Below are 23306 nucleotides of genomic sequence, written 5' to 3' on the forward strand. Positions count from 1 at the left end.
TGACAACATCATTTTTTTAAAATTTTGTCCCGGCATGTGCTGATGATTCAGTCGATATTATCTTCTATCATCTCTTATATATTAAATGTGTATGTATGGAGGACCAAAACAGACAAAATTAATTAAATACATAAATGACTAAATAAATAACCAAATAAATGACTAAAAGTGAAGATAAAAATGGATATAAAAAAAATGAATTCAAAAATTAAATCCCAAAAATAAATATAAATGGAAATAAAAACAACAACAAAAACATATATACAGGACATAAATAAACACATTTATATTTAATTTATTTTAATTTAATTTAATATTTATATATATATATATATATATATATATATATATATATATATATATACAACTTTGACAGCACTAATATAAATATTAGTGTATACAGTATATTCATAATCTGTCGCATGTGTGACGTTCTTGGTGTCCGGCATTTAGAATCTTCTTTTCTGGAGCATGATGGGAATTCTTCGGCGATCTTGCTGCCTGTTAAAATGTGTGTGTGTGTGCGCGCGCAGCATGCGTCCATTATGTAACTGGTGTGTGTGTGTGTGCGCGCGCGTGTGTGTGTGTGTGAGAGGGAGAGAGGGAGAATGGCGGTCAGAGAGCTAAAAATAGTAAATAATGAAATAAATGAATGAACGCAGAGCATGAGGAAGATGAGGAAATGAGCCGCGTTCCTCAGGGAGCGACATGAAATACCTCACACAATATTTTGCTTGTGTTTTTAAATCAAAGAAAACAGCACTCAATATTACTGTATGTAAAACCATATTTACATTGAACATAAATAAATGATCAGTTTGTGTTGTGCATCATGATTAATTCATTGTGAACAGTCTTAAACACACAAACGAAGCAGACTTTCACAACTACTTTTCAGTAAGCTGCAGAAACAGTTGTTTTTGCAGAGGATAAAGAATACATGCCTGTGAGTGTTGTTATTGTCTGTCTACATGCATCACTGCATTGTTATTGTTCAAAATTGCTTCAAGGGTTACAATGACTATCGATGCTATTCATTAGCCAGTCTATGGCGTTTTCCATTGTGTGTTAGCACGACGCTAGCAGAAGTCAAAGTGGCATACTTGTTGTGCTCAGGGCTCACGAGCAGGAGCTGCAGAAGCGTCACGAGCGCGACGTGTCGGAGCTGAACGCCGTCCACAGCCGAGAGACGCACAACATGTTGGCCGACTTCAACAAGGCGCAGGAGGTCCTCAAGGATAAGATCTCGGCCCTGCAGTTTCTGTACGTGCGCGACACTCGTACTCCACATTCACGTGCGCTCTCATATTGCCAGTGTGACATTTCCATTTTCATTCATGGGAATGTGAGCGCAAATAAATCGGTGGCACTGGAGTTGATGAATGGTTTTAGCGTGAAATGGTTGATGTGATTTTAAAAAGGTCGCCGCTGATGATTTTTGCGCCTTTTATATACAGGTGGCATTTAAATGGAAAACTGTTTCAACTGTTTGCTTTTTAGGTCACAAATTACAACAACAACATTTCACACAAATTCATCGTCGATTGATCGATTTCTGTCAGGAAATGGAGAGAAAAGATTGTGACAGTATTAACAGTATTTTTATTTTTTTTTAGACTGGAAGGCACCGAGGAAAAGTTCAGGAACAGGGAAAGTCGCCCCGAGGATCTGCAGATGATCGCCGAGCTAAAGGAAATGGTGACCGAGAGGGAATCGCTGGTCAAGAAGCTCGTGGTATGCCCCCCCAACCCCCCACCCAATAAATAAATAAATAAATAAAAACACCTGCCCACCAAACCAACAGGTGGCGCTGTGACATCAGCTGGAATGTCCCTTTTAAGCCAAATGGAAAACCAAAGAAAGTCATTTCCGCTAAATAGATGCCTCACCTCAATTTTCTTTTAAACAAAATGGTGTTTATTAAATGCCTCACTTTAATTGAAAAAAAAAAAAATCCAGTTATTTCCTAACCTTAACCCTAACTAACCCTCCAGGATGACAAGAAGTTCTACCAGCTGGAGCTGGTCAATCGAGAGAGCAACTTCAACAAAGTGTTCAACGCCAGTCCCAACGTCGGCGTCATCAACCCGCTCATCAAGGTACAACAACCAACATGGACGCTGCCCGCTAAACACGCCATTGCAAACTGTCACATGACACAAATACCTTATTTTTAATACTTCCGACCATGCTTATCATACTTTAAAAAAATAATTCAAAAGTTTATTTTTTACATACTTTAAATACTTAATAATAAATAAATAAAAGTAATTATTATTTGTTTAATACATTTTTATTTTTACTTAAAACATTTTTTTATTTGTAATACTTTTGAATTTTCTACTTATGTTTATTTATTTTTACTTTACATTATGCTTTTTAAAAGTTATTTTACTGTTGTTTCTTTTTTTTACTTTTTATACTTTATATGCTTTTATTACAGTTCTTGAAAACCTTTTTGCCGTTACATGTAATACTTTTACAAATTTTTTTAATTTACTTTTGATGCGTTACTTTTTAAATTTTTATTTATTACTTGATTTTGGTTACTTTTAACAGTTTTTTTTGCTACTTTTTTTTCATTCTTAAGACCTATTTTCAGATTGAATCCATTGCGAATTGAAATCCATTCTGAGTCTCGATGAGCGGTCGAAATGATTTTGGGTGTCATCCTTTCACCGCATGCTCATCATTGAGATGTGCGTGTGTGTTTTGTTCTTGTTTTTGTGTGTGTTGTCATGTGTGACGTGCGTTCTTCCTGACCGTCTCACTTTGCTTTCCAAGCCATTTGGATGTCGGAAGCCGACCGAGCGGCGCCGCCGGGCTCCCGGTCGGGACGATCGCGTTTAGCGCGTCTTTGGCACCTTTCCTCATTTTCCCTTTTTATTTGACCTAATTAATTTTGCCTTTTTTTTGGGGATTATTTTCACCCTGATTTTTGCTTTGAACCCCCTTCTCTCCCCCGTGCTCCCTCCTCCTTTTCTTTCTGTGTAGCAAAAGCGAAAGAATGAGAAAGCGGCGGCGAGCAGATTCGGCAGCTCCGCCGGTTTCAGGGTTCTGGAGGCAGCCGGCTCGGGCCCGGCGGTCCCAGGGGGCGGCCCGCAGCAGCAGCAGCAGCAGCCGCCGCCCCAGCCGCCGCCGCCTCCGCCGCCGCCCCCAGCCCAGCCCGGCCGCCTCGAACCCCTTGCCCACTCCCCCTTCCTCCTCCATCACCTCGAGCTGAACGCCAACAAACCTCTTCCCCCGCCGCCGACACCTCCCACAGAACCCAAGAAGTTCACGAGGTGAGAGAGAAAAAGAGAGCGTCTCAGGCCCGGTGGGCGGCGGCCAGCAAAAAAAAAAAAATCATCCAATCACAGAGCTCAATTAGCCTCCGCATCTGATTGGTCTGGACTCTCTCTAGTGGCCTTCAGGGGGCAACGTTACATGAGGAAAAAACAATCAAATAAAAAATATTGAAGGAAGTTGAGTCACGACCCCCTTCCATCTCTTCCAAACCGATGCTGCATTCAGGAAAACAGGGAAATATGACAGAGCTACAAAGTCAAATGTAAACAAAAACATAATAATTTAAGTTTTAAATAATGATAACAATTGCAAATGAGATTTATGAAGTGTAACCAATAAATCCGTGTAATTTGTCACGTTTTTTCAAATAGTGGCCTCCGCTCCACTAGACGCCTTGCCTCAATTAAGTACTGGGTGCGTCGCCTAAATGATATACTTTACACTTCTTGTGGCATTCCTTTAGAAAGTGATCTATATTCAAAGAGATTACTTGAAAAATAAACACCTCCTCTCAATTTGATGCCTCCATTTTCACGTTAAACTGCCAGTGGAAAAATTAACGATAATTTAAAAAATTTATCGTGTGCCTTTAACAAATATTTTCATGAAAATGCTTTGGCAAAAAAACAAATGCCTCCTCTCTAGTAAATGCATGTACTTGCTGCAGATGAGAAATACTGCAGTCAGTTAAGTCGCTTCTCCATTATTTTAAAATGATGGGCTCCGCTCGAATAGATGCCATCTTCATTTGTAAAAAATAAACACCTCACCTCAAATAGACACGTTTTTTTCACTTGAAGGGCTGCTAGTAGAAACGAATTCCTTCAGTAAACACCCTACATTTCAGTAAATCACTTTAAACCATTCCAAATCAAAACGCTTAAAAATAAATGCCTCCTCTCTAGTAAGTGCAGGCACTTGCTGCAGTTGAGAAATACTGCAGTCAGTTAAGTCGTTTTACTATTTTTTTTAAATGATGGTCTGCGCTCGAATAGATGCCATTTTCATTTGGAAAAATAAATACCTCACCTCAAATAGACAACTTTTTTTTCACTTAAAATCTCGTGTAAACACCCTACATTTGAGTAAATGCCATTGTCCATTAAATGACTTAACTATTCCAAACCCAAATGCTTAAAAAAAAAAAAACTCCTCTCCAGTAAACACCTGCACACTTTTCTGTGTGACATTTCCCAGTTTTCTTGAAACGCCGCAAGGTAAAAACAAAGACGGCAGTCGAGAAACTGGTCGCCACGACGTGATTGGATGGTTGCTGTTGATGGGCGGGGTTTGCTCCCTGCTGTGACTTAACAGGAGGCATCAAAGAATGGCTTTGGGATGCAAAAGGAGCATGTTTGTGTGTATGTTTCCATGTTTTGCCCTTTTTGTTGTCTTCTCGCTCATCCTCATCGCCACCTGCTGAATATTTTTTCCGTCTTTTTATTGGCCTTTGGGGGCTTTTAATGATGATTACAGCGAGGAGGCTGCTCGTTAATGTGCTTTCAAAAAAAAAAAAAAAAAAAAAGACAATCAATGATCACACGGGGAGCACATTTGCATGCCCACAAGCACACGTGAAGTAAACAAGTGTGTGCGTGTGCACGAGCGTACTGCTGTTTGTACTACTGCATGTTTACGCTGCTGCTGCTGCTGCTACATGACGTCCGTGTGGTGGGAACTTTTTATTTAGGTGAGCTTGAAATCTGGTTAGAATGTGGATGTAAAATAATTCAATCATAATAATACATATTAATAATATGGTTTATTCACCAGCTGTATTTTTTTATATTTTATTGTAAATCTGGATTTTGATTAGAATAAATCATCTTATTTTATCAACTAAATCCCGCCTTCCGGATGATAGGACGGAAAGAGAGAGAAAGGAGAGAAATAAAGAAAATGAAAGGAGGAAGAAAGGAACAAAGTAAGAAATGGAGCAAAGGGTCAATTAATACAAACAGGACTCTAGATAATGTGATAATGTAAATGCTTGGTGGGCTGGATTATACGTACAGTACCCCCCCCCCCCCCCACACACACACACACACACACACACACACACTCAGAATTGACAGTATGAGGTCACATATACAGTAGAATGCATCCACTCTGAATTACTGGATTAGTCCCGTTGCTCGCTTCACACTCGCTCTTTTCTAAATCATTCAATCACCTCATTCATTTTTAATACATCTCTCAAATATGCACTTGTATCTTAAAACACGACTCGGTGCACGCAAGGGAGTATTTTGAACCCGCAGAAAGGTGTCAAAAATGCAAAAATGATGAGCGGGAATCATGACGAAATAGTGTCGAGTCATGACCGAGTAGTGCAGCGCATGCAGGGTTGACGTTAAACTGGTGTTTGTCTCCCTCTGCTGGACAACCTTTGCACTACAAGACGACACTATTAGGTACACAGGCAAGTTAGAAGACTTGACAAAGATAATAAAGCTCACTTTTTGATTGACACTTTCAAATGTTTATGCGAACATGGTGAACTATTTTTTAATCAAAATTATCATTTTGGAATCATAGTTATTAATATATTACACTTACACCATATACAGTAAGTATGCTAAAATCAAAATCCTGTAAAAAAAAAAAAAATACACACGCATAAATTTTTTATTTTATTTTTTTATTTATTTTTAATCTTATAAAGATTAGAGATATTAATATTTAACTTTTGCGGTTCTGACGTTAAAACTACACATATCAGTTTATGAATTCTTTTTGTCACCTTTTTTCCCTGCAGCCCTCCTGAGACAAAAGACGTCACCATCGACCTTCCGGACGCTCAGCGGCAAGAGTGGTTCGCTCAGTATTTTTCCTTTTGATTGACAACACACACACGCACGCACGCACACACAAACCAGGATTCAGCAGCATGTCAGCCAAACTTAAAAAAAAATGTCTGGATTTAAACACAAACAAAAAAAAAAAGAGAGAAAATGTTTGTTTTCTATATTGTTTAAAAAATAAAAAGACATTCAGGCTGGGTTCAGTTTGTAAAATAAATGATTGGCAGCTTGAGAAGAAGACGATGTCCTTGAGTTTAAGGTCTATGTACTATAGTGCGTTCGTTTTCTAGTACACGCCTGCGTCTCGCTGGTAACATTTTCCCACTACTAGTGCCACTACTAGTAGTACCAAAATGCCCACTAGTAGTTTGACTCACGAGTAACGTGATTGTTATGCCAAAGTTGGAGTGGAAAAATGTTACTAGTGCTCTGAATTGTCTTATGACTGAGGACCTAAGAACGTACTAGTACACGGAGAATAAAGTCCCTGTAAAGTGAAAATGAATGTCTTCGTTGGAATGATTAAAAAAAAAAAAAGGCTAACTATCCAAAATGAGGATCGCGCTCGTTGGCTGTCACGTTTTTTTTTTTTTTTTTTTTTTTGTACCTCGCTGTCCTGCCTTCTCTCCGTGACATGCGTGCACTCGCGCCACAACGAGGCGCTCCAAAGCGGACACCCCAATCCGAAGACCCGGGTCCACCTGGTGGTCGTTCAAAGAAAATTCCATCTTCTTTGCTCTTTTGTCTTTCTCTCCAAGACGTGCGCACACTCGCGGTCAACAATGAGGCGCTCTAAAGCGGGAAACGGTTAAAAACAGTAATGCTATATCGCCGCAACTGATTACTCTATTTATAAACAAATTTCTGAATTCACTTTGCAGGGTCTTAAGATGGATGTAAGGATTTGGAGTAGATGCTCAAACGGCAATCGTATTCAAGGTTATGGAATAAAGCGCTCATCACTCCGATTTGTCATCTTCTAGGTTGGATGTTTTAGTTTTTCTCATTCTCATCATGCCAGCGTTTTGTGGTTGTTGTTGGACTCAAGTGAGAAGTAGACGTGCGTGGGGTTTAGAGGTCCTTGTTGCTCTTCTCTGTGCGTTCCCAAAAAAAAAAAAGATAAAATAATAATAATAGTAATCAAAAGAAAAGAAAAAGCTGCTTTTCTGTTAGACGCCAGATCAGTCGGTCCGTTTTAGGGGGCACCATCCTCGTGATAGAAGACGACGATGAAGATGATCTTTTTTGGTAGACTACAAAACTCGTTTGTATGCTTGTCTGTCTCTACACAGATACAATGATGTCTCACCGATTTTAAGAGCAAAAATAGCATTTTATATTTATATTATAATGTGTATGCTTAATAAATGATTATTGTGACATTTATCGTTTTGTGTTTCTCATTTCTATTTGGCACATCTGGTAAAAATATTTTGGCAACATTGACAAAGAATGACGTAGATTTGTTTAAAATAAAAAAGATGTTTGTATTCAACATTTTGCTGCAAAGCAACTTTTTTTTATCCGTTTTTTTTCACATTCGATTTTATACAAATTCCCCATATGATATGCATATGATAAAACTAAAAATGAATTATAGAAAAACAAAAAATGATGTGTTTGTGTTAAGATTTTAACATTTTTAGATTTTTCTTGTGCTCAAAATGAAAAATAGCAATAGGAAGATTTGTCTTTTAGTTTGAAATATATGTATAATGTGAAACTAATTAAAGAATCAGATTTTAACACATTCATTTTTCAAACCGCTTATCCTCAATTATTAATAATTAATTAATAATTATTTTACATTTTGCTCACTGCTAAAACCATAAATCTATCATTAAAATCAGTATAATTTTAATTAAAAAATTAGTTGTGTTAAAAAAAAACCTACAATTTTATTGAATTCGTCAACGTTTTATTTTGTAATTGAATATTTGCAATGTTGCTTATTAGTCGCTAGATGGCAGCAGCACCATTGTGTTGCCCAAGCGGTCATTCTTTGACCCGGAAGATAAACATACACGCTGTGGAGAAACAAATGGCTGCCTCGGGAGCGGCTGGTTCCCCAGGCCGCTTGGTCCAGTACGTGGTGGTCCGCTCGGACCTGGTCCACAAGCTGTCGTGGCCGCTGGGAGCCGTCATTACGCAGGCGTGCCACGCCGCCACCGCCGCCGTCCACCTCCACTACGCCGACGGGGACACTCAAAGCTACCTGGCCGAACTCGACTCCATGCACAAAGTGGTGCTCGGCGTGAGTCACGCCAAACTCCATTTGACTAATATAAGATTTCAGGCTGCTAGGATTTAAAACACGTCTATGATTGTTTTACCACTTCATTTTTTTTTTGTATTATAGAATGTATTATTCGGTGACAACTGATGTCATACTTGTTACTTAAAAACAAACAAAGTTTTTATTATTATTATTATTTTTTTAAACTGCTTACCGTTTTAATGTTGCATTGCACATTTGTCCGTGTAATACTTTTAAGATGTACTCCATTTTAGTATGAACATGTCACAAGTGTGGTGCAAAATTAGAGCCGAACCGTAAAGTCACATCTAAAGAGTTACTGAAATTGTACATTTTTTCATACATTCTTCTTCTTAAAAATAGGCAAAATATGGCTGTTTTACGAGAAGAGTTTTGCATGGGTACACTACAACCGCATAGATTAATTGGTGATATTGAGATGGCTGTGTTTTAAATTAAATATTGTGTTTCAATACAGTCAGTACCTGATGATGTATTTCTTAATTTTCTTTCAACCCACACTAATACAAATAAGGGTAACTTTGTTCTGAACATATCAATTGCATGTGTGAAATTCATGATTCTACACTATGATGTAAAATATAGTGACTGCTGATGGGAATATTTCACACTTACTACTATTGTGTCCTTCAGGCTCCGGACGAGGCCGCCCTCTCAGACTTATCTGAGAGCCTGACCCAGGCCGGCGTGGCCCACAAGCTTTGGATTGAGCAACCTGAGAACATAGCCACCTGTCTGGCTCTGAAGCCGTACCCCAAAGAAACGGTGCAGCCGTTGCTCCGTAAATTCAAGCTCTTTAAGTGACCTTGCCTGGCCATCAACGTCTTACTGACTGTTCCTGGAAACTCACGGCGAGCCATTGTTCATGCATCCATGACTGGAATACACGGGTTTTCCTGGATGAACTGAAAATCTTCGTCTTCTGTTTATTAAATTGCATGTATTAAAATACATGGTTAATATGTAATTGCATGACAGTTAAAAAAAAATACAATTTGCAAGAATATTCTATATACTATAGTCACATACTAATAAGTCTTCAAACTTGGAAAAAAAAAAAAAAGCTATCATGAAAAATTATGACTCAAAAGGTAACACTGAAACTTGAAATTGTGCATTTCTTTTGACTTTGTGATGCTATTGAAGGCAGACGAAACATCCACTCGACTTTCAGAGGAGGAAGATAAGCAGTAGTAAAACAGGCCAAAGTCCAGATGCCAGCGGGTTAGGCAGGGCATGCGGCAATTTGGATACCAAGTGTGGTCAATCAATAAATAATTGTTTTTAAATGAATACATCTTAATTATAAGTAATTAATCTTAACATGTTCTAGTTGTAATTGTTTTTAATTCATTAATCAACCATTTGATCTTTTTTTTTTTTTTTTAAGTGTCAAATGTATCCCAATTCTGGCCTGACAGGTACGGCAGCGAAACCATCAACAGGGCCGGGACACAATGAGAGCCAATTATCTCAGAGTCATTTACATAGTTTGAAAGCGCGCAGCAGCCTTTCTCATTGTAAATCCCGCAAGCGCCTGTCTGGGTGCTCTCACGCCATCTGCGGAGTGCGCCGTCCTTTTTCAGCCGCTAAATAACTTGCGGATGTGGCATCTGTAAAGCTGATGTTGATCCAAGAGTGCTGCTGAGGTATTGTTGATCCGGGAAGTGATGTTTATTCAAACCCTCCCCCTAAATGAAGTCCACTTGAATTAATGCCTCACCCCAAATACATGCAGTCTTTAGAGATCTGGCATCTGTAAAGCTGATGTATACAGTTAAAGTTAGAGTTAAAAGAAACAGCGCAAGTATCAGCCTCCGCTCGACTAAATGACTTATCTACTTGAATAACTACATATCTGAAACGCTGACACAATTACTGAATTTTAGAGGTGAAACTTAGTTATGAAATGCACATTAAGTCCTAGCATACCTAATGTGTACTTAAGGGTCGAAGTTGCTAATCTCTAAGTGTACCTTGATGCTCCAAGGTAACACATTTAATTGTACTTCAGGTTTTCAGGTGCTCGTCTTAAAAGTGTAGTCTGGTTTCTTTATTTTTATTTATTTTTCAGGGTTCGAAGATTTAATTGTACTTCAGGTTTTCAGGTGCTCGTCTTAAAAGTGTAGTCTGGTTTATTTTTATTTATTTTTCAGGGTTCGAAGATACGAGTCTTTAAATGTACTTCCAACTTCAGACTCTGTAATACTTGTAAGCAGTTACCATTTTCTCAGGCACGCGTCTTTAATGATTTTAGGTATCATAAGGTTGAAAATGCAAGTTCTAAGTGTACTATAGGTACTAGTCTTTAATAATACATTAAGGGTCGAATACATGACTAGTCTTAAAGCGTACTTGACGTTTAATTAGTCCTTTATTTATATACAGTAGAACCTTTGAATCACGCAGTGCGCTATTATCGCTTTTAAGTACTGGTACAAAAATATATAATGGTGTGGGGGGGGTTGTTGTTGGGGGAAGGGGGTATCCTGCTAAATAAATAACTCCGAGCCAGGGACGGTCAAAAAGTCATCCTTCGTGCGTTAGAAATGTCAATATTTTTATGCAACATCGCATTAGCCAGGTAATGTTTTCCCATGCTTCTCCTCGTGAACGCGCACGCACGCTCGCACGCTCGCACGCAGGCTAGGCGCGCGCCCTGGCAGACCTGTTTGTTTGTGTTGGAGAGAGAGAGCGAGAGAGCTTGGAAATGGCGGAGAGCGCCGAGCATAGTGACAACTTGGCTTCGCGAACTGGGCCACCACTACCGCCGAGCAGTCTCGGCCACGTATGGGAGTGACACGCCGAGCCGTCCCACCACCAGCAGGAGCATCGCGAGGAGGGAAGACTCCAGGCAGGCGGACGAGGATTTTTTTGGGGGGGTCCAAGCGCGGTGTGGGTGCTTAGCCAGGCTGGCTAGCCGTGGCTAAGCTAACTGACGTTGAGGCTCGCTGGCTTCGAGTGGTGTGTGGTTTTTTTCTTCTCCTTTCCTCCTCCACGCAGGCTTGTTTGTCAACAGACGCCGATGTTAACTTGTTAGCCAGCCTGCTAATCACAACAAAACGCCCAACTTACGCGTGCTTTTATTGGATGTTACGTGTCAGCCGCCACGGAACAAGTGTAAAGTTACCCACGTAAAGTTAGCAACATCCACACGCACACACAAAAACGGGCCAACGTTATCCGTCACGCAAGTTAAGTTAGCTGCTTGGAGCTAACTCGGCTAACTGGCTGTTGTTGGACGCCCCGCAACGGCGGGGAGGCGCGGCGACTTTCATGGGATGTAGGAGGAGGAGGGGGGGAATAAAGGAGATAACAACAGCCGTGGAGCGCCGAGGGCACACCGGGAGGACGACGTCTGCTTATGCCAAAACAAGGTAAGCCAATTGAGCTAAGGTGGTGTTGGTGTGTTGTTGACAGTCACGATGGGACCCGGCCGCTGCGGCGCGGCCTCCGCTGCCTTGCCTTGCTTTGGCCGCCGTGCGCGCGCGCGCGTGGTATACGTGCGCGCTCACACGCACGCGCCGTTTACATTTTCTCTGCCTCTTTGCCCACCTGTAAATTAATCAAAGACTCTTACGTAAGCGCACGCGAGCGGCCTCAGGGTGTCGCTGCCACCAGATTTTTTTTATTTTTGTCATCTTCCTTCACCTGAGTTTTCTTGACCTCCTTTTTGTCTTGTTGTGGTTCCAGGCTAATCTATGCTAGTGTGGATGAGAGAGAGGCTTCTCCGTATGCATGTGTGCGTGGAATTAGCATTAGCTAATTGAGCCACTGGGCACCTTAATTGGCTTCAAGAGCTTCCTAAAGAAGCACTGACGGATTGTTGTGGACATTTGTTTTGTCTTCAATTAAAGACAAACTTGTCTGAGAACTTGACAGTCTAAAATATCAGTACCGTAAAGACCCTCCATATTTGCAATATTGTTATTCACCAAATAATGACCCACTTAACCAATGATAATACTGCTTGTGGCATCTTGGTGCCAAAGAACTTTGTTGACATGAGTTGAGGAGCTTAATGAAACAATGCTCATGCTTTTTACCTGATGTGCACTAAAAGATTAATACCCAAAGACTTGTAGCAGACGGAAATTTGCCTTAAAGACTTAAAACCTGAGGTAAACTTAAAGATGTGTCTCTTAGAACTCAAAGTACACTGACAAGTTATCTTTGAACCTCAAGTGCAATAAAAGATGATGATCAGTGCCCAAGAACCTGAGGAAGACTTCAAGACTGGTGTAGTTTTGAGTCAGAAATACATTTAAAGACAAGTACCTTAAAGCCTGAAGTACGACTTGTGTCTTTGAACCCGAAGTACACTTAAACACCAGTATAGTACTGTTTAAGACGAGTATCTTAAAACCTGAAGGACAATTCAAGATGAGTACGGGTTGCATGGTGTATACCTGTACTAGAAATGGACCACAATACTTTGCCATAAAAAAAACTTCTTTATATGCATCTTGAAGAAACACTATTGATCTAATGCTTAAAAACAAATGACTAATGTATCGAATGTTGACAGCACAATTTAACATGGCATTAAAATAATAACAATTAAATAACACACCTCAGAATTTTAAACCAGGCTTCCCCATTCCTGGTCCCTGAGGGCAGGAGTCCTGCAGGTCTTAGATGTTTCTGTCCTAGGATCAACATCAGGCTTCTGCAGAGCTTGATGATAATCTGATGATATGAAGCAGGTCTGTTTGGAGGACGGAAATGACGACCAGGATTGGGGAAGCCTGTTCGAAAACCTGAAGTACACTTAAAAGACCTTAGAACCTGAAGTTCACTGAGAGACTGGTAGCTTAAAAAAAATAAAAAAAAACAGCATGCAGCTGCGGCGGCTCGAGGTGACGACGTAGCGGATTGGATAGCGATAGTCCGCTCCCAATTCCTGGAGGAAGATTTTTGTCTTTGCCTCCCCAAAGAAAAAGAAGGGAGAGGGGAGAGCTAAACGGGACAAAGGGTGCAGGGTGAAGAGGAAGTAATGGGATTGGGCCTTAGAGACCAGTTCCCAACACCTTGAAGAGCCGTTAGGAACTGGTACCGTAGAACCTGAAAATCACTGCATCATCAAAGACGCCCAATGCAAAGGTTGCGCTCGCGCGCCACGGCCGACTTGTTTTTGTCGAGCGTGTGTGTTGATTGATTGCGTGTGTGAAAACATTCTCGCGGGGCCTCTCATAGTTAAGATGTCCTCAGATAAACGAGTTGAGCTATCTGCACCAGAACGGCTCGCAGGCGTCCCTCTGCCCTCGAGGCAGCAACTTCATCCGACGCCGGCACTTTTTTTTTTTTTTTTGGTGTGTGTGTGTGCGCGGCAGCTCAAAGCAAAAATCGCGGCAGTGAGCAAAGTTGAGTGGGTAAGCGATATCTGCTGTGGAATTCCTCCACGCTAATCTCTCCAAACAGAAAGAGAGAGGGGGGGGCGGGGTGGGGGGGTCATCTTGTGAGGCTGTTTAAAGTGGATCCCTTCGCGGCGTCCAGTCATTGTTTGGATCCGTGGGTGATTTACCGTCGCCTCCTGGGATGGAAATTTGTAGCGGCTGGTGATTTTTGTTGTTGTTTTTGTCATCTCAATGTCACAGCGGCCCACTGAGGACGTCCATTTAAAAAAAAAAAAAGGAAGCATTCCTCATCCCCAAGTGTTGTTTGGCAATAACGCAGTAGGCACCTGCAGCCAGGTCACCTGACCCCAGCAAGTCGTCTGTGGCCGAGTGTTGGCAGCCGGCATTCATACGTCTCTGCAATTTTTATCAACACGCTCCATTTGCATGCAATTAATGAACATAAAACCTGAAGTAAATACTAATAATTACTTTAGAACTTGAAGCAGCACCTGAGAACCCGAAGCACTCTTAAAGATAAGTAACTTTAGAACTTAAGTAGGCTTAAACTAGTACCTTGGTACTTGAAGAGTTGTACACTCGAGCCTGACATGCACTCCCGACACGACTACCTTAGAATCTGAAGTTCTCTTATTTTAAAAATAAAAATAAAAATAAAAAATCTCACAGCAGCCCTCATTTCACCAAGGCTGTCCATTTAAAAAAAAACAAAACAAACCCAAACCATTCTCATGGCGGACCCCTGCAGCCAACACTGCATGTCAATTAACTCCAGGAAGTAGTCTGACTCTGTAGACCGTAGAGGGAGGCCGGGTGTCGCCAGCCGGCCTTCTTGTGGCTGTGATTTTTTATCATCACGCTCAATCAGCATCGGAGACTTGCCCGCCAGAACTTGGCCACGCTTGAATCAGCAGCTTTTATCGCCCGCGTGGCTTTCAGCCTGGAAAGTGCCGTGTCATGTTTAGTCTGACTGCAGTGTCATCTGCAGAATGTGAAATGGACAGATTAGGAACCTGAGGGTACCGATTTAATAAACTGAGGAAACATATTTTAGGGAACAGATTAAGTGGTTCCCACAGATGGGCGGGTTCTCAGTCCTGTTACTTGCGTCTCGTCTGGTCTCATGATCCACAAGTGAGTGACAGCGAACACTTTTTTTTTTTTTTTGGTTATACTTTTATTAAATGTTCTTTAAAACTTCTTAGGTGGTGGCCAGTTTACTTGGGTGGCCCGCCCAAGTATTAACATGGTGTGGGAAACACTGAGATTAGTAAATTGAGGGCAAGAAATTGGCAACCACCCCCCCCCCCCCCCTTTATACCTTGGCACCAGGGTTTACAAATTCTTCTTATTTTTGCCAGTTGTACACGGATATTTCGCTATTTGCGGTCCGGCACGTGGTTAAAATGCCATTTTTTTTCATACATCTTGGTTAGTAAGTGTGTGTGGTCTTATGTGGCAACCCAGTAGTGTGAAAAATTGTGGTTGGCTCCATCGTTTCAGTTGGCCATCCCTGGTCTAGGCTATGACAGTATGAGCAATTGGCAATGCAGTCGTGCAAAGAAATGATTTACTAGTGTGTGTATATAGAATACATTTTTGAAGTATGATGCTGAAAAGCGTCTAACCGAAAGCTCCCCGGACCACATGACAACCACGCCGTCCTCACGTGAACCTGCCATAGATGTATTATGTATGCATTATTTATACGCTGCAGAAACATGCGTGCCTCCCCCACCCCCCCCCCCCCCCCCCCACGCCTGCACCCGATTCCGCTGGTGCGTGAATCCTTCTGGATTTGTTTGTTTTGTAGACCAGCCAAAAAGGTCATTCTGCCTCATAAATGCCATCTTTTTTTTTTATTTCCATGTATCCTTAGGAGAAGGCTTGATGGCTGTATTTGTGCCACGCTTTCAAGCTCCGTGAGCTGCAGTCGCTCAAATCGAGCGCGTTCATCATATTCGAGGCAGGCCAGAGCTCGCGTTTGGGCCGACTCGTAACCGATCGTCTCTTGTAGCCCGGCTGCTGCTGTTGTGTTGTTGGCGTTATTGTTGTGGTCCACCCTCGTCCATTTTGGATTCAGTGTGAGGCTCAACACGCGCGCCCCCCCGCCCCCCCTTCCCAAACACGCACAAAAGCACAACGCCGCAAAGAAGAAGAATGGCGTGCCGCAGCTCTGCGACTTTATTTCCCTGCTGGTTGTTAGCGACGGCCGCGGTTTCAGTCGGAGAGTGCCAGGCGGCGCCCGCGGTAGGGGGAAGGAAGAAAGGAAGGTGAAGGCAGCGAGGCGACAGGAAGAAATTGATCGGGCCATTGAGACGACAGCATCACATATTGTTGTCTGCAAAGCCTCCACGTATGGTGCTCAAGCACAGATAACGAGATGAGAAGTGGAGAAGCGGTTGAATGGTTGGAATGTGCTGTAAAGCCAGGGACAAAAATATAAATTTGATCTTACACAATGCTCTCTATCTATCTATATATATATATATATATATATATATATATATATATATATATATACTCTGTTTACAAAAAAGTTAGTGATATTTAGATTTCGGGTGAAATTTCAGGGTGAGTCTAAAACACACGAGTGACCCCTGTTTATCATCGGTGAAATAGAGACCATATAAAAATAACAATGTCTGGCCACATACGCATACATTTAGAAATTATTATTATTATTTTTATAACCCTTCTTTCTTGCTTGCCAATTCATAACAATTTCTCTAGGATGTCCACTTGCCACTTTGCCTTTCTGTCACTCTTCCAGTGACGATCACTTGATCTTATGATGCCAATATAAACAGCATGATGAGAACAATGGATTGGATTATTTATTGGGAAAGCATATGCATTGTTATTTAAAAAAGGGGGAGCTTGCCCAAGACATGGTTAATAAAAGTATTTAGAAGCAATATCAAAGAGACCTTCACTGATAAGCCTGCTTGGGACAGACTGCTTGCTTTCTTGTCTAGCTGACCCTCCCTTCCTCCTGCCAAAACCTAACCAGGCTGCATAAAAATCTTCCTATGATGATTTACTGCGCACACTCTCACAGATTACTTCTTGTAGACTGCTCTGTAAGATGTGTGCATATTTCAAATTTAATGAAACCCAAAAGACAAATTGTTTTCCGGACTGTTTAATTTATCTCGCCTAGCTACTGAAAATTCCACAACACCCTCACAAATTTTTTTTTTGGACTGTTTTGTTTTGGCAAACTCAAAATGAGTTACTGGTTGTCTTTGATGCACCGATAGCAATAAAATTCAGCTTCATGGTGCTTTACACAATGTTTCAATGTATTTGTACATGTTAGACCTATAGTAGGACTCAAAAGTATATTCGAATTTGCGTTAATTTTGAAAACAATCCTCGGCTTACTTATCGCTTATCGACATCGGCACTTTCAAAATTATTGGTTTATCGTATCCATTGAAAATAGCATTATCGTGCATCTCTGATTCTCAGCACTTATTGCGACCCTGTCAAAACAAAACTGGCGATTTGTAAAACTATGAAGTAGTACGTGATGTGGTTGATTTGAATAGTTTAAATTAACAGCGTACTATTGTTGATGTCACACAGTGCAATTTTGCAAGTTGAGCCACTTTGGGCTAATGTTGCTGGTGCAGACTAAATGCGTGCATGATGGCACGAATGACGGTTAATCTGATTATTGGCCATATTATCAATCCAAATGACTGTGTCGTTGGTGGAAGACCCGCTTGTATCGTTGATCTTTTCAGACAGCATGCATGTCCTTCAAGGTAGCGATAGCGCAAACTCAATAAAATTGTACGCTGCGACCCTTCCCGGGGCTCGCTACGGTTGATGCAATTGCGTCTGCTCGGCTAACCTCTTTTTCCAATGACCATAACAGAAGCATGACGTCACGCACAATAACCTTCTACTTGTGCTTGTTTGTGTAGCGCTCAATTGGTTTAAAAGAGTACATTGAAGTCAACATTTGAATGTGATTGTGTACTGGGAGGCAGTAAAAAGGCAGTGCGCTGTGACTTCATGGTTAGATATTTGGTTTGTGTAATTTTTTTCCTTGCTTGATACAAGCGAGTATTTAATTAACTCTTTGACTGCCAGACGTTTTCAGAAAAGGGATGCCGTGGGTGCCAGCCGATTTAAGCATTTTTGACTGATCTTTCAAGGTCCACAGAAAAATATGTGTTTGGACTATGGAAACACAAATGAAAGATTGGACTCTAATCTTTCATCAGAAAAAAATTGTTTGTTTCTACCTTATTCCGTTTTTCAGTAATCAACAATAGAAAATGGTTAGTTTCACCTCTGTTTTGAAAAAAAAAAAAAAAACGTCTTTTAACGTCTTTGGCACTCCTCCATAGGATTTTACTAAACGTTATTTAACGTTTTTGGCAGTCAAAGAGTTAAGATGCCAGGTAGCTTTTTAAAAAGGCATGTTTTAAATATTTAGGGAAAATACTAGTTAATTATTTAGTTTTGTTTTTCAATATTATAATTTAATCTCAGCTAAATGTTAAAAGAACTAGTACCTTAGAAAATGATGTACCCTGAAAGACTAATCCCTTCAAACATGTAGGAAATATTTCCTAAAGACAAGTTTCTTTGAATCTGTCGTACGCTTAACTCGTTGACTCCCAGCCATTTTGACAGAAGCAATCCCCTTCACTCCCGGCTGTTTTATTGGATTTAACTGATTTTGCAAGGCCCACAGAATAACCAAAAGAAAGATTAAAGTATCTTCTTTCATCTTTCATATCTGTTTCCGTTTTGCAGCAATTAGCATTAGAACATAGCTAAGTTTCATCATTATTCACAGATCTATTTAGAATTCTGAGTAATTGAGGGGTTTTTCGACATGGCTCTGGTTAATTTCCTATGTTCTGCTGCCACCTGCTGGCCGTTTGTGTAATAACTTACAATTTCTGTGCAGTTGAGGGAAAAAAAACGTATAAATACGTCTTTGGGACACCTGACAAAATTCAAACCAATCCTTTTCATTTTCTGACAATGACTCTATTAGCCAATTATTTAATGAGATAAATGATTACGGAATAAAATGTGACATATGGAGCAATAAATGTTATTTTATTTAGCCAATTATGAAAATGTAAATGTTCAAACTACACATACAACTTGTTTTTGTTTACGTGTTTTATCAGACAATGATACAGTATCTAGACACTTGTTATCTTTCCCACCTCTGCTTCAGCTGCAGTATTCCCTGCTGCACCCGCGATGTTGCCATGTGACGGAGGGATTGCGAAGAGACGGTAACCCTCTCGCCTCACGCCACTGACCCGGTCGCCTTCTTGCCCTGGACACGGCCGGCCGCCACATGACTCAGCCCCTGGTGACCTAGACCACGCAGGTAACTTGCACCTCAAAAACCAAACGATACAAAACGCCAGGGAATTTGCAGTAATGGACCTGATGTGTACACACAAAGAAAATAATCCAAAAAGTAATTTGCAGTAATGGCAAGTGTTCTATTCTGGAGGGACGACAAATACAAAATAATGTCAAAAAGTCAGGAAAGTTCTTGATTGAATTGATGTTGTCACGTGAAAGCGCCCAAGTAATCATTTAAAGAATCGATAGGATAATCGATTACAGAAAAAAAAAAAAGGTTTGCCTGAAGAGAAAGAAAGTTCCACATCTATTAAATTACTCAAGTCATTCAGAATCTAACAATCACTTCTGCTTTTAAAGCAAAAGTAAGTCCACTTGTACTTGGGTCCAAAATGAAACCTTGATGGCTAATTAAATGCGCGTCATCAGCCGTGACGAAATCCCCGTCTGAATCAACAAAATGTATAGCCCGGCAGAAGGATGCCGTGCACATAATAGGCTGCCAATTAGATTTTCAAGCCTTTCAAGATTACACGTTCCTGCGTTAATCTCATCTCCTGGACCTCCCGACGCCGCCTCTGAAGAGTTCAGTTGAGGACGAGGGCGCGCTCACGTGCACGCGCACACACACTAGCCGAGCTCCCCTTATGATACCTTATGATGAATATTCATGTCCAATGATCATCAGCCTGCAAGAGAGAGAAGCGGCGTGTGAACAAGTCATGTGACACATTCAACGCATGATGTAATAATCTGTTTATTGATCTGGTTAAACAAAAATTCCTCACTAGCAGTTAGGCGTGAAAACTTTTATTTATGAAAATTTATGTATCCCCCCCCCCCTTTACTCAAGTTGGTACATTCTTGATTTATTCGCATGGGAGGAAGAAAATGAAAACAGCGATCTTAGTGATGCAACAGCGGCTGGCTGTGTGTGTGTGTGTGTGTGTGTGTGTGTGTTGTCTCTTATCAATCGCGGGCTAACGGCAAGATCGGTTTTCCTCATTGATTAAACCATGAGCGCGCTGACCCTCACCACAACCTTTCACTTGATACGCCGGCCGTTCGGAAGTATTCATGTCGGTTTAGTGATCGTGCGAGCCGCCAGCTGGGAGTCAACGGGTGCAGCGTAGCTGAGGCCGACTATACACATTCCATATGTTCTTTATATCCGAGAGGGCGGGGCCTCCGCAACAGCGACTGAGCGGCTTGCACACTGGTTACTCTCACTTGCAATGCATACGTCCATACGAGGGTTGCACGGCCAACGTGTGCTAGTAAAGATGGATAGCGTGGGAAAAATGTAGCGATATTATGTGTTTTCAGGTGCCAGGACTAGCGAACAGTTGTGAGATCTGCCACAAAGAAATGGAAGAAATTAAATGCACTGTGAAAATAGGGCTGAACAATTTTGAAAAATAATCTAATTAATTTGGTACTTTGCGATTTTATATGTGATTTTTCTTTTTTCTCAAGATCCTCTTCCTGTGTCTTTTAACAAAACACAAGCAATATATTTCTATTGCAATAAATTATACCACATTTCTTCTACATGTTTTTTTAAAAGACCCAAATTGTCAGATTTTTGCCTCTTTTTTTTTTTCTTCTAACAAAATAAGCCAATGATAATAACATTCAAACATTCTCCTCCTAAAAATTTCCAAAGTTAAACAAATACGATAGGAAAAACACTCAAATGTTGTGCCTGCAATTCATTTGTAAACAAGGTTATTTTAGTTAACGCAAACTAATGAAAAAAACAAAATTTATAAAGCAGTTTTGTTAACAAAAAAAACAAAGACGCTTTTTAAAAATACTAACAAACTACACTTTTCTGCTTATGAAGGGGGCTAAAATTAATTATAACCTGAAAAATAATTTTTGTGGCGGAAAAAATTCAGACATGATATTTTGTGGCAATATCGCCCCGGCACTGTTAGCTCTATAGAAACCAGGCAGGCTTCCCAGCCACTACCTCACATTCCCAACCGGGCTCCCAACGTCACGCAGGGCCCCAAAGGAGCTTAAATAATCAAGTGGGAACGATTGAAAGTTTGAATGTACATTGAGGAGATTAATAAGGACAATGTCTAAGTGTGTGAGCGTGCGTGCATGTTCCTTCCTACCCTCCCTCCCTCCCTCGCTCTGGTTAGCAGGTGGTCTTTTCGCCGCTCGCTACACATTGCTGCGTGTGTTTGCGGATAGAGCAATCGGTATTGCTAACAAAGACGCGGAGAGTTGAGGGGGGCGTGTATACGCTCCCCCCCCCCCTCCCTTATTTACCTGCTCGCCACCTGCCGGTTTCCTGTCAAATGGACCTGAGTGTTAAGTGTAACCTGTCATCTCAACACAGCAATTGCCTGAACAAGCTGGCGGACCTTCTACTGTATGCTCTTGTGAGTTTGAAGGAAAACATGAAGGCTGTTTGAAATCACAGAGATTTGTTTTTCACTGCTAGTTTATTGCGAGGTTCCACATCCACCTGGGATTGATGAAAATCTGGCATGTACAGTTGTGAGAGCGTGTAAATAAACATTTTGTTATAGTTTTGCTGTTCCCACGTGCTGTAAACATACGGAGGACCAAAACTACCAAAATTCTAAATAAATAAATGACTAAAAGTGAAAATAAAAAGGGATATAAAAAAAAAAAATATATATATATATTTAAAAGAATAAATATAAATAACAATAACAAAATATATATGTACACATAAATAAATACATTTGTATTTAATTTAGGAATTATATTTTTTACATTTGTTTTTATTTTCACTTTTAGTCACTATTTATTCATTTATTTATTTTAAATTTTGGCAATTTTGCTCCACACTGCCAGGTCGAAATGTTATTCAAATGAAGGGGCGTTCCTAAGCGTGTTTTGGGTTTTGGACTCCGCCGTTGCAAACTGCCTTTCAATGGTCGAGTGAGCGGGCCGGCGAACCAGGAAGTCTCGCCGGCTTGAATGGAGGGCTTCAGCAATGGACGACTATCTGGTCCGCTGTCACCACAACTTGCGACTTGAGTTGCTCGACAAAATAAAATAAAAGTGAAAAATAAAAACGGATATTTATTTATTTATTTATTTTCTCCCCCATTTATATTTATTTTTTCAATTTCATTTTCGAATTATATTTTTTTTTGAAAAAAAAAATTATTTATTTTGAATGTTGGCAGTTTTTGTCCTCCATATAAACACACTTAAGTATTAAGTTACAAAATCTGAGCTTTGACGCTTTTGGAAATGTCCTCGTCTTAAGAAAGCGAATGTATACGCGTATTCTTAAGTCTTGAAATCTACCAGCACACCAGCGACCGGGGGGGGTTGGGGTTAGGATGAGGGAGGGGTCTAAGAAGGCATTGTCGCAGGGACGCTAATCCCTCCTGACTAGCCTTGTTTGCATCCGACCTCAGATCACCCCTCCGACACGCTACTAACACGCAGCGTCTAAAAAAAGATACGCCCGCTGTGCATTAACACCGCGCATGCATCTTCTAAAGACCCCCCCCCCCCCCCCCCCCCCCCGCCTAGTCCCACCGTCCCCTTGAGCCGCAATCAAGTTTAAACACAGTTCGATGTGTATGCTTCCGTGGGAATTGTGTACATTCTTTTCATTCTCTGACTGTGTTTGTGTGGTTTAAATAATGGCTTGTCGAGGCTGTTGGCCCTTTTTACAAATTAGACGGTAACGCTTTACTGCCTAATGGGACAAATTCAGTAAACCGCTACTAGATCGCATTTCATTATTCACTCCAATGCTATAGTGCAGATTTCTAAGTGGTTTTATATGTTTTTTTTTTTTGGAGTAATAAGTCGCCATTGCTCTTTCCCAAAGCTAACGTCGTCGGGTGTTGCCGTTGCTAACGATCTGTCTTTGTCGCCTTAATTTGCAGGTCAGTCAAAAGCTGAAGAATGAGTGCCGTCGGGGAAAGTCCCCTGGACCCTGACACGGCCGAGTCGCGCAAGAGGAAAGGCTCACCATGCGACACGTCGGCGCAAAGGTCATCACCAATATACCATATTTACATCATATTCCATGTTGTGCACATCTAATGAACTGTAATGAATGCAATTTAAATCGTGTTTACGTTTCTGTATATTTCAATGTAGCACATTTAAAAAGCCACACACATTCAAAGTCAGAGATGCTACAGTGTAGAATTGGGAGGGTGGTGTCCCCAAGTGGACAAAAAAGTAGCAACAACTCGCATACATTAATGAAGCGAA

At 40.9% G+C, this 23306-nt stretch overlaps 3 protein-coding genes across 8 annotated transcripts in view; all 3 read left to right on the forward strand.

Annotated features, from left to right (window-relative positions):
* The window catches only part of fam184ab (family with sequence similarity 184 member Ab), a 34276-nt gene extending 26802 nt beyond the window's left edge, over nucleotides 1-7474 (forward strand). For 4 of the 5 annotated variants that reach the window (XM_077552733.1, XM_077552734.1, XM_077552735.1 and 1 more), the window contains 5 exons: nucleotides 1117-1263; nucleotides 1617-1734; nucleotides 1995-2099; nucleotides 2995-3284; nucleotides 6047-7474. In XM_077552733.1, the coding sequence (XP_077408859.1) occupies nucleotides 1117-1263; nucleotides 1617-1734; nucleotides 1995-2099; nucleotides 2995-3284; nucleotides 6047-6128 (742 nt within the window). In that variant the 3' untranslated portion in view covers nucleotides 6129-7474. The remainder of the gene's footprint in view (nucleotides 1-1116; nucleotides 1264-1616; nucleotides 1735-1994; nucleotides 2100-2994; nucleotides 3285-6046) is intronic. The other variant, XM_077552736.1, reaches the window with a different exon arrangement.
* Nucleotides 7475-8094: 620 nt separating this feature from the next.
* On the forward strand, nucleotides 8095-9693 carry ptrhd1 (peptidyl-tRNA hydrolase domain containing 1). Its single transcript, XM_077552818.1, has 2 exons — nucleotides 8095-8346; nucleotides 9004-9693. Exons 1-2 carry the CDS (start codon nucleotides 8134-8136, stop codon nucleotides 9172-9174), a joined length of 384 nt encoding a protein of 127 aa, XP_077408944.1. The 5' UTR covers nucleotides 8095-8133; the 3' UTR covers nucleotides 9175-9693.
* A 1174-nt stretch (nucleotides 9694-10867) lies between these two features.
* Nucleotides 10868-23306, forward strand: part of ncoa1 (nuclear receptor coactivator 1) — a 32537-nt gene continuing 20098 nt past the window's right edge. For both annotated transcript variants that reach the window (XM_077552110.1, XM_077552111.1), the window contains exons 1-3: nucleotides 10868-11747; nucleotides 18940-19098; nucleotides 22973-23080. In XM_077552110.1, coding sequence (XP_077408236.1) covers nucleotides 22992-23080 — 89 coding nt within the window. In that variant the 5' untranslated portion in view covers nucleotides 10868-11747; nucleotides 18940-19098; nucleotides 22973-22991. The remainder of the gene's footprint in view (nucleotides 11748-18939; nucleotides 19099-22972; nucleotides 23081-23306) is intronic.

Source organism: Vanacampus margaritifer, chromosome 19 (genome assembly GCF_051991255.1).
Source record: "Vanacampus margaritifer isolate UIUO_Vmar chromosome 19, RoL_Vmar_1.0, whole genome shotgun sequence".
NCBI classification, from domain to species: domain Eukaryota; kingdom Metazoa; phylum Chordata; class Actinopteri; order Syngnathiformes; family Syngnathidae; genus Vanacampus; species Vanacampus margaritifer.

Coding starts and splice junctions, on each gene's coding strand:
- ptrhd1 (XM_077552818.1), top strand. CDS start 8,134: ATGGCTGCCTCGGGAGCGGCTGGTTCCCCAGGCCGCTTGGTCCAGTAC. Junction 8,347..9,003: donor TGCACAAAGTGGTGCTCGGC/GTGAGTCACGCC, acceptor TGTGTCCTTCAG/GCTCCGGACGAGGCCGCCCT.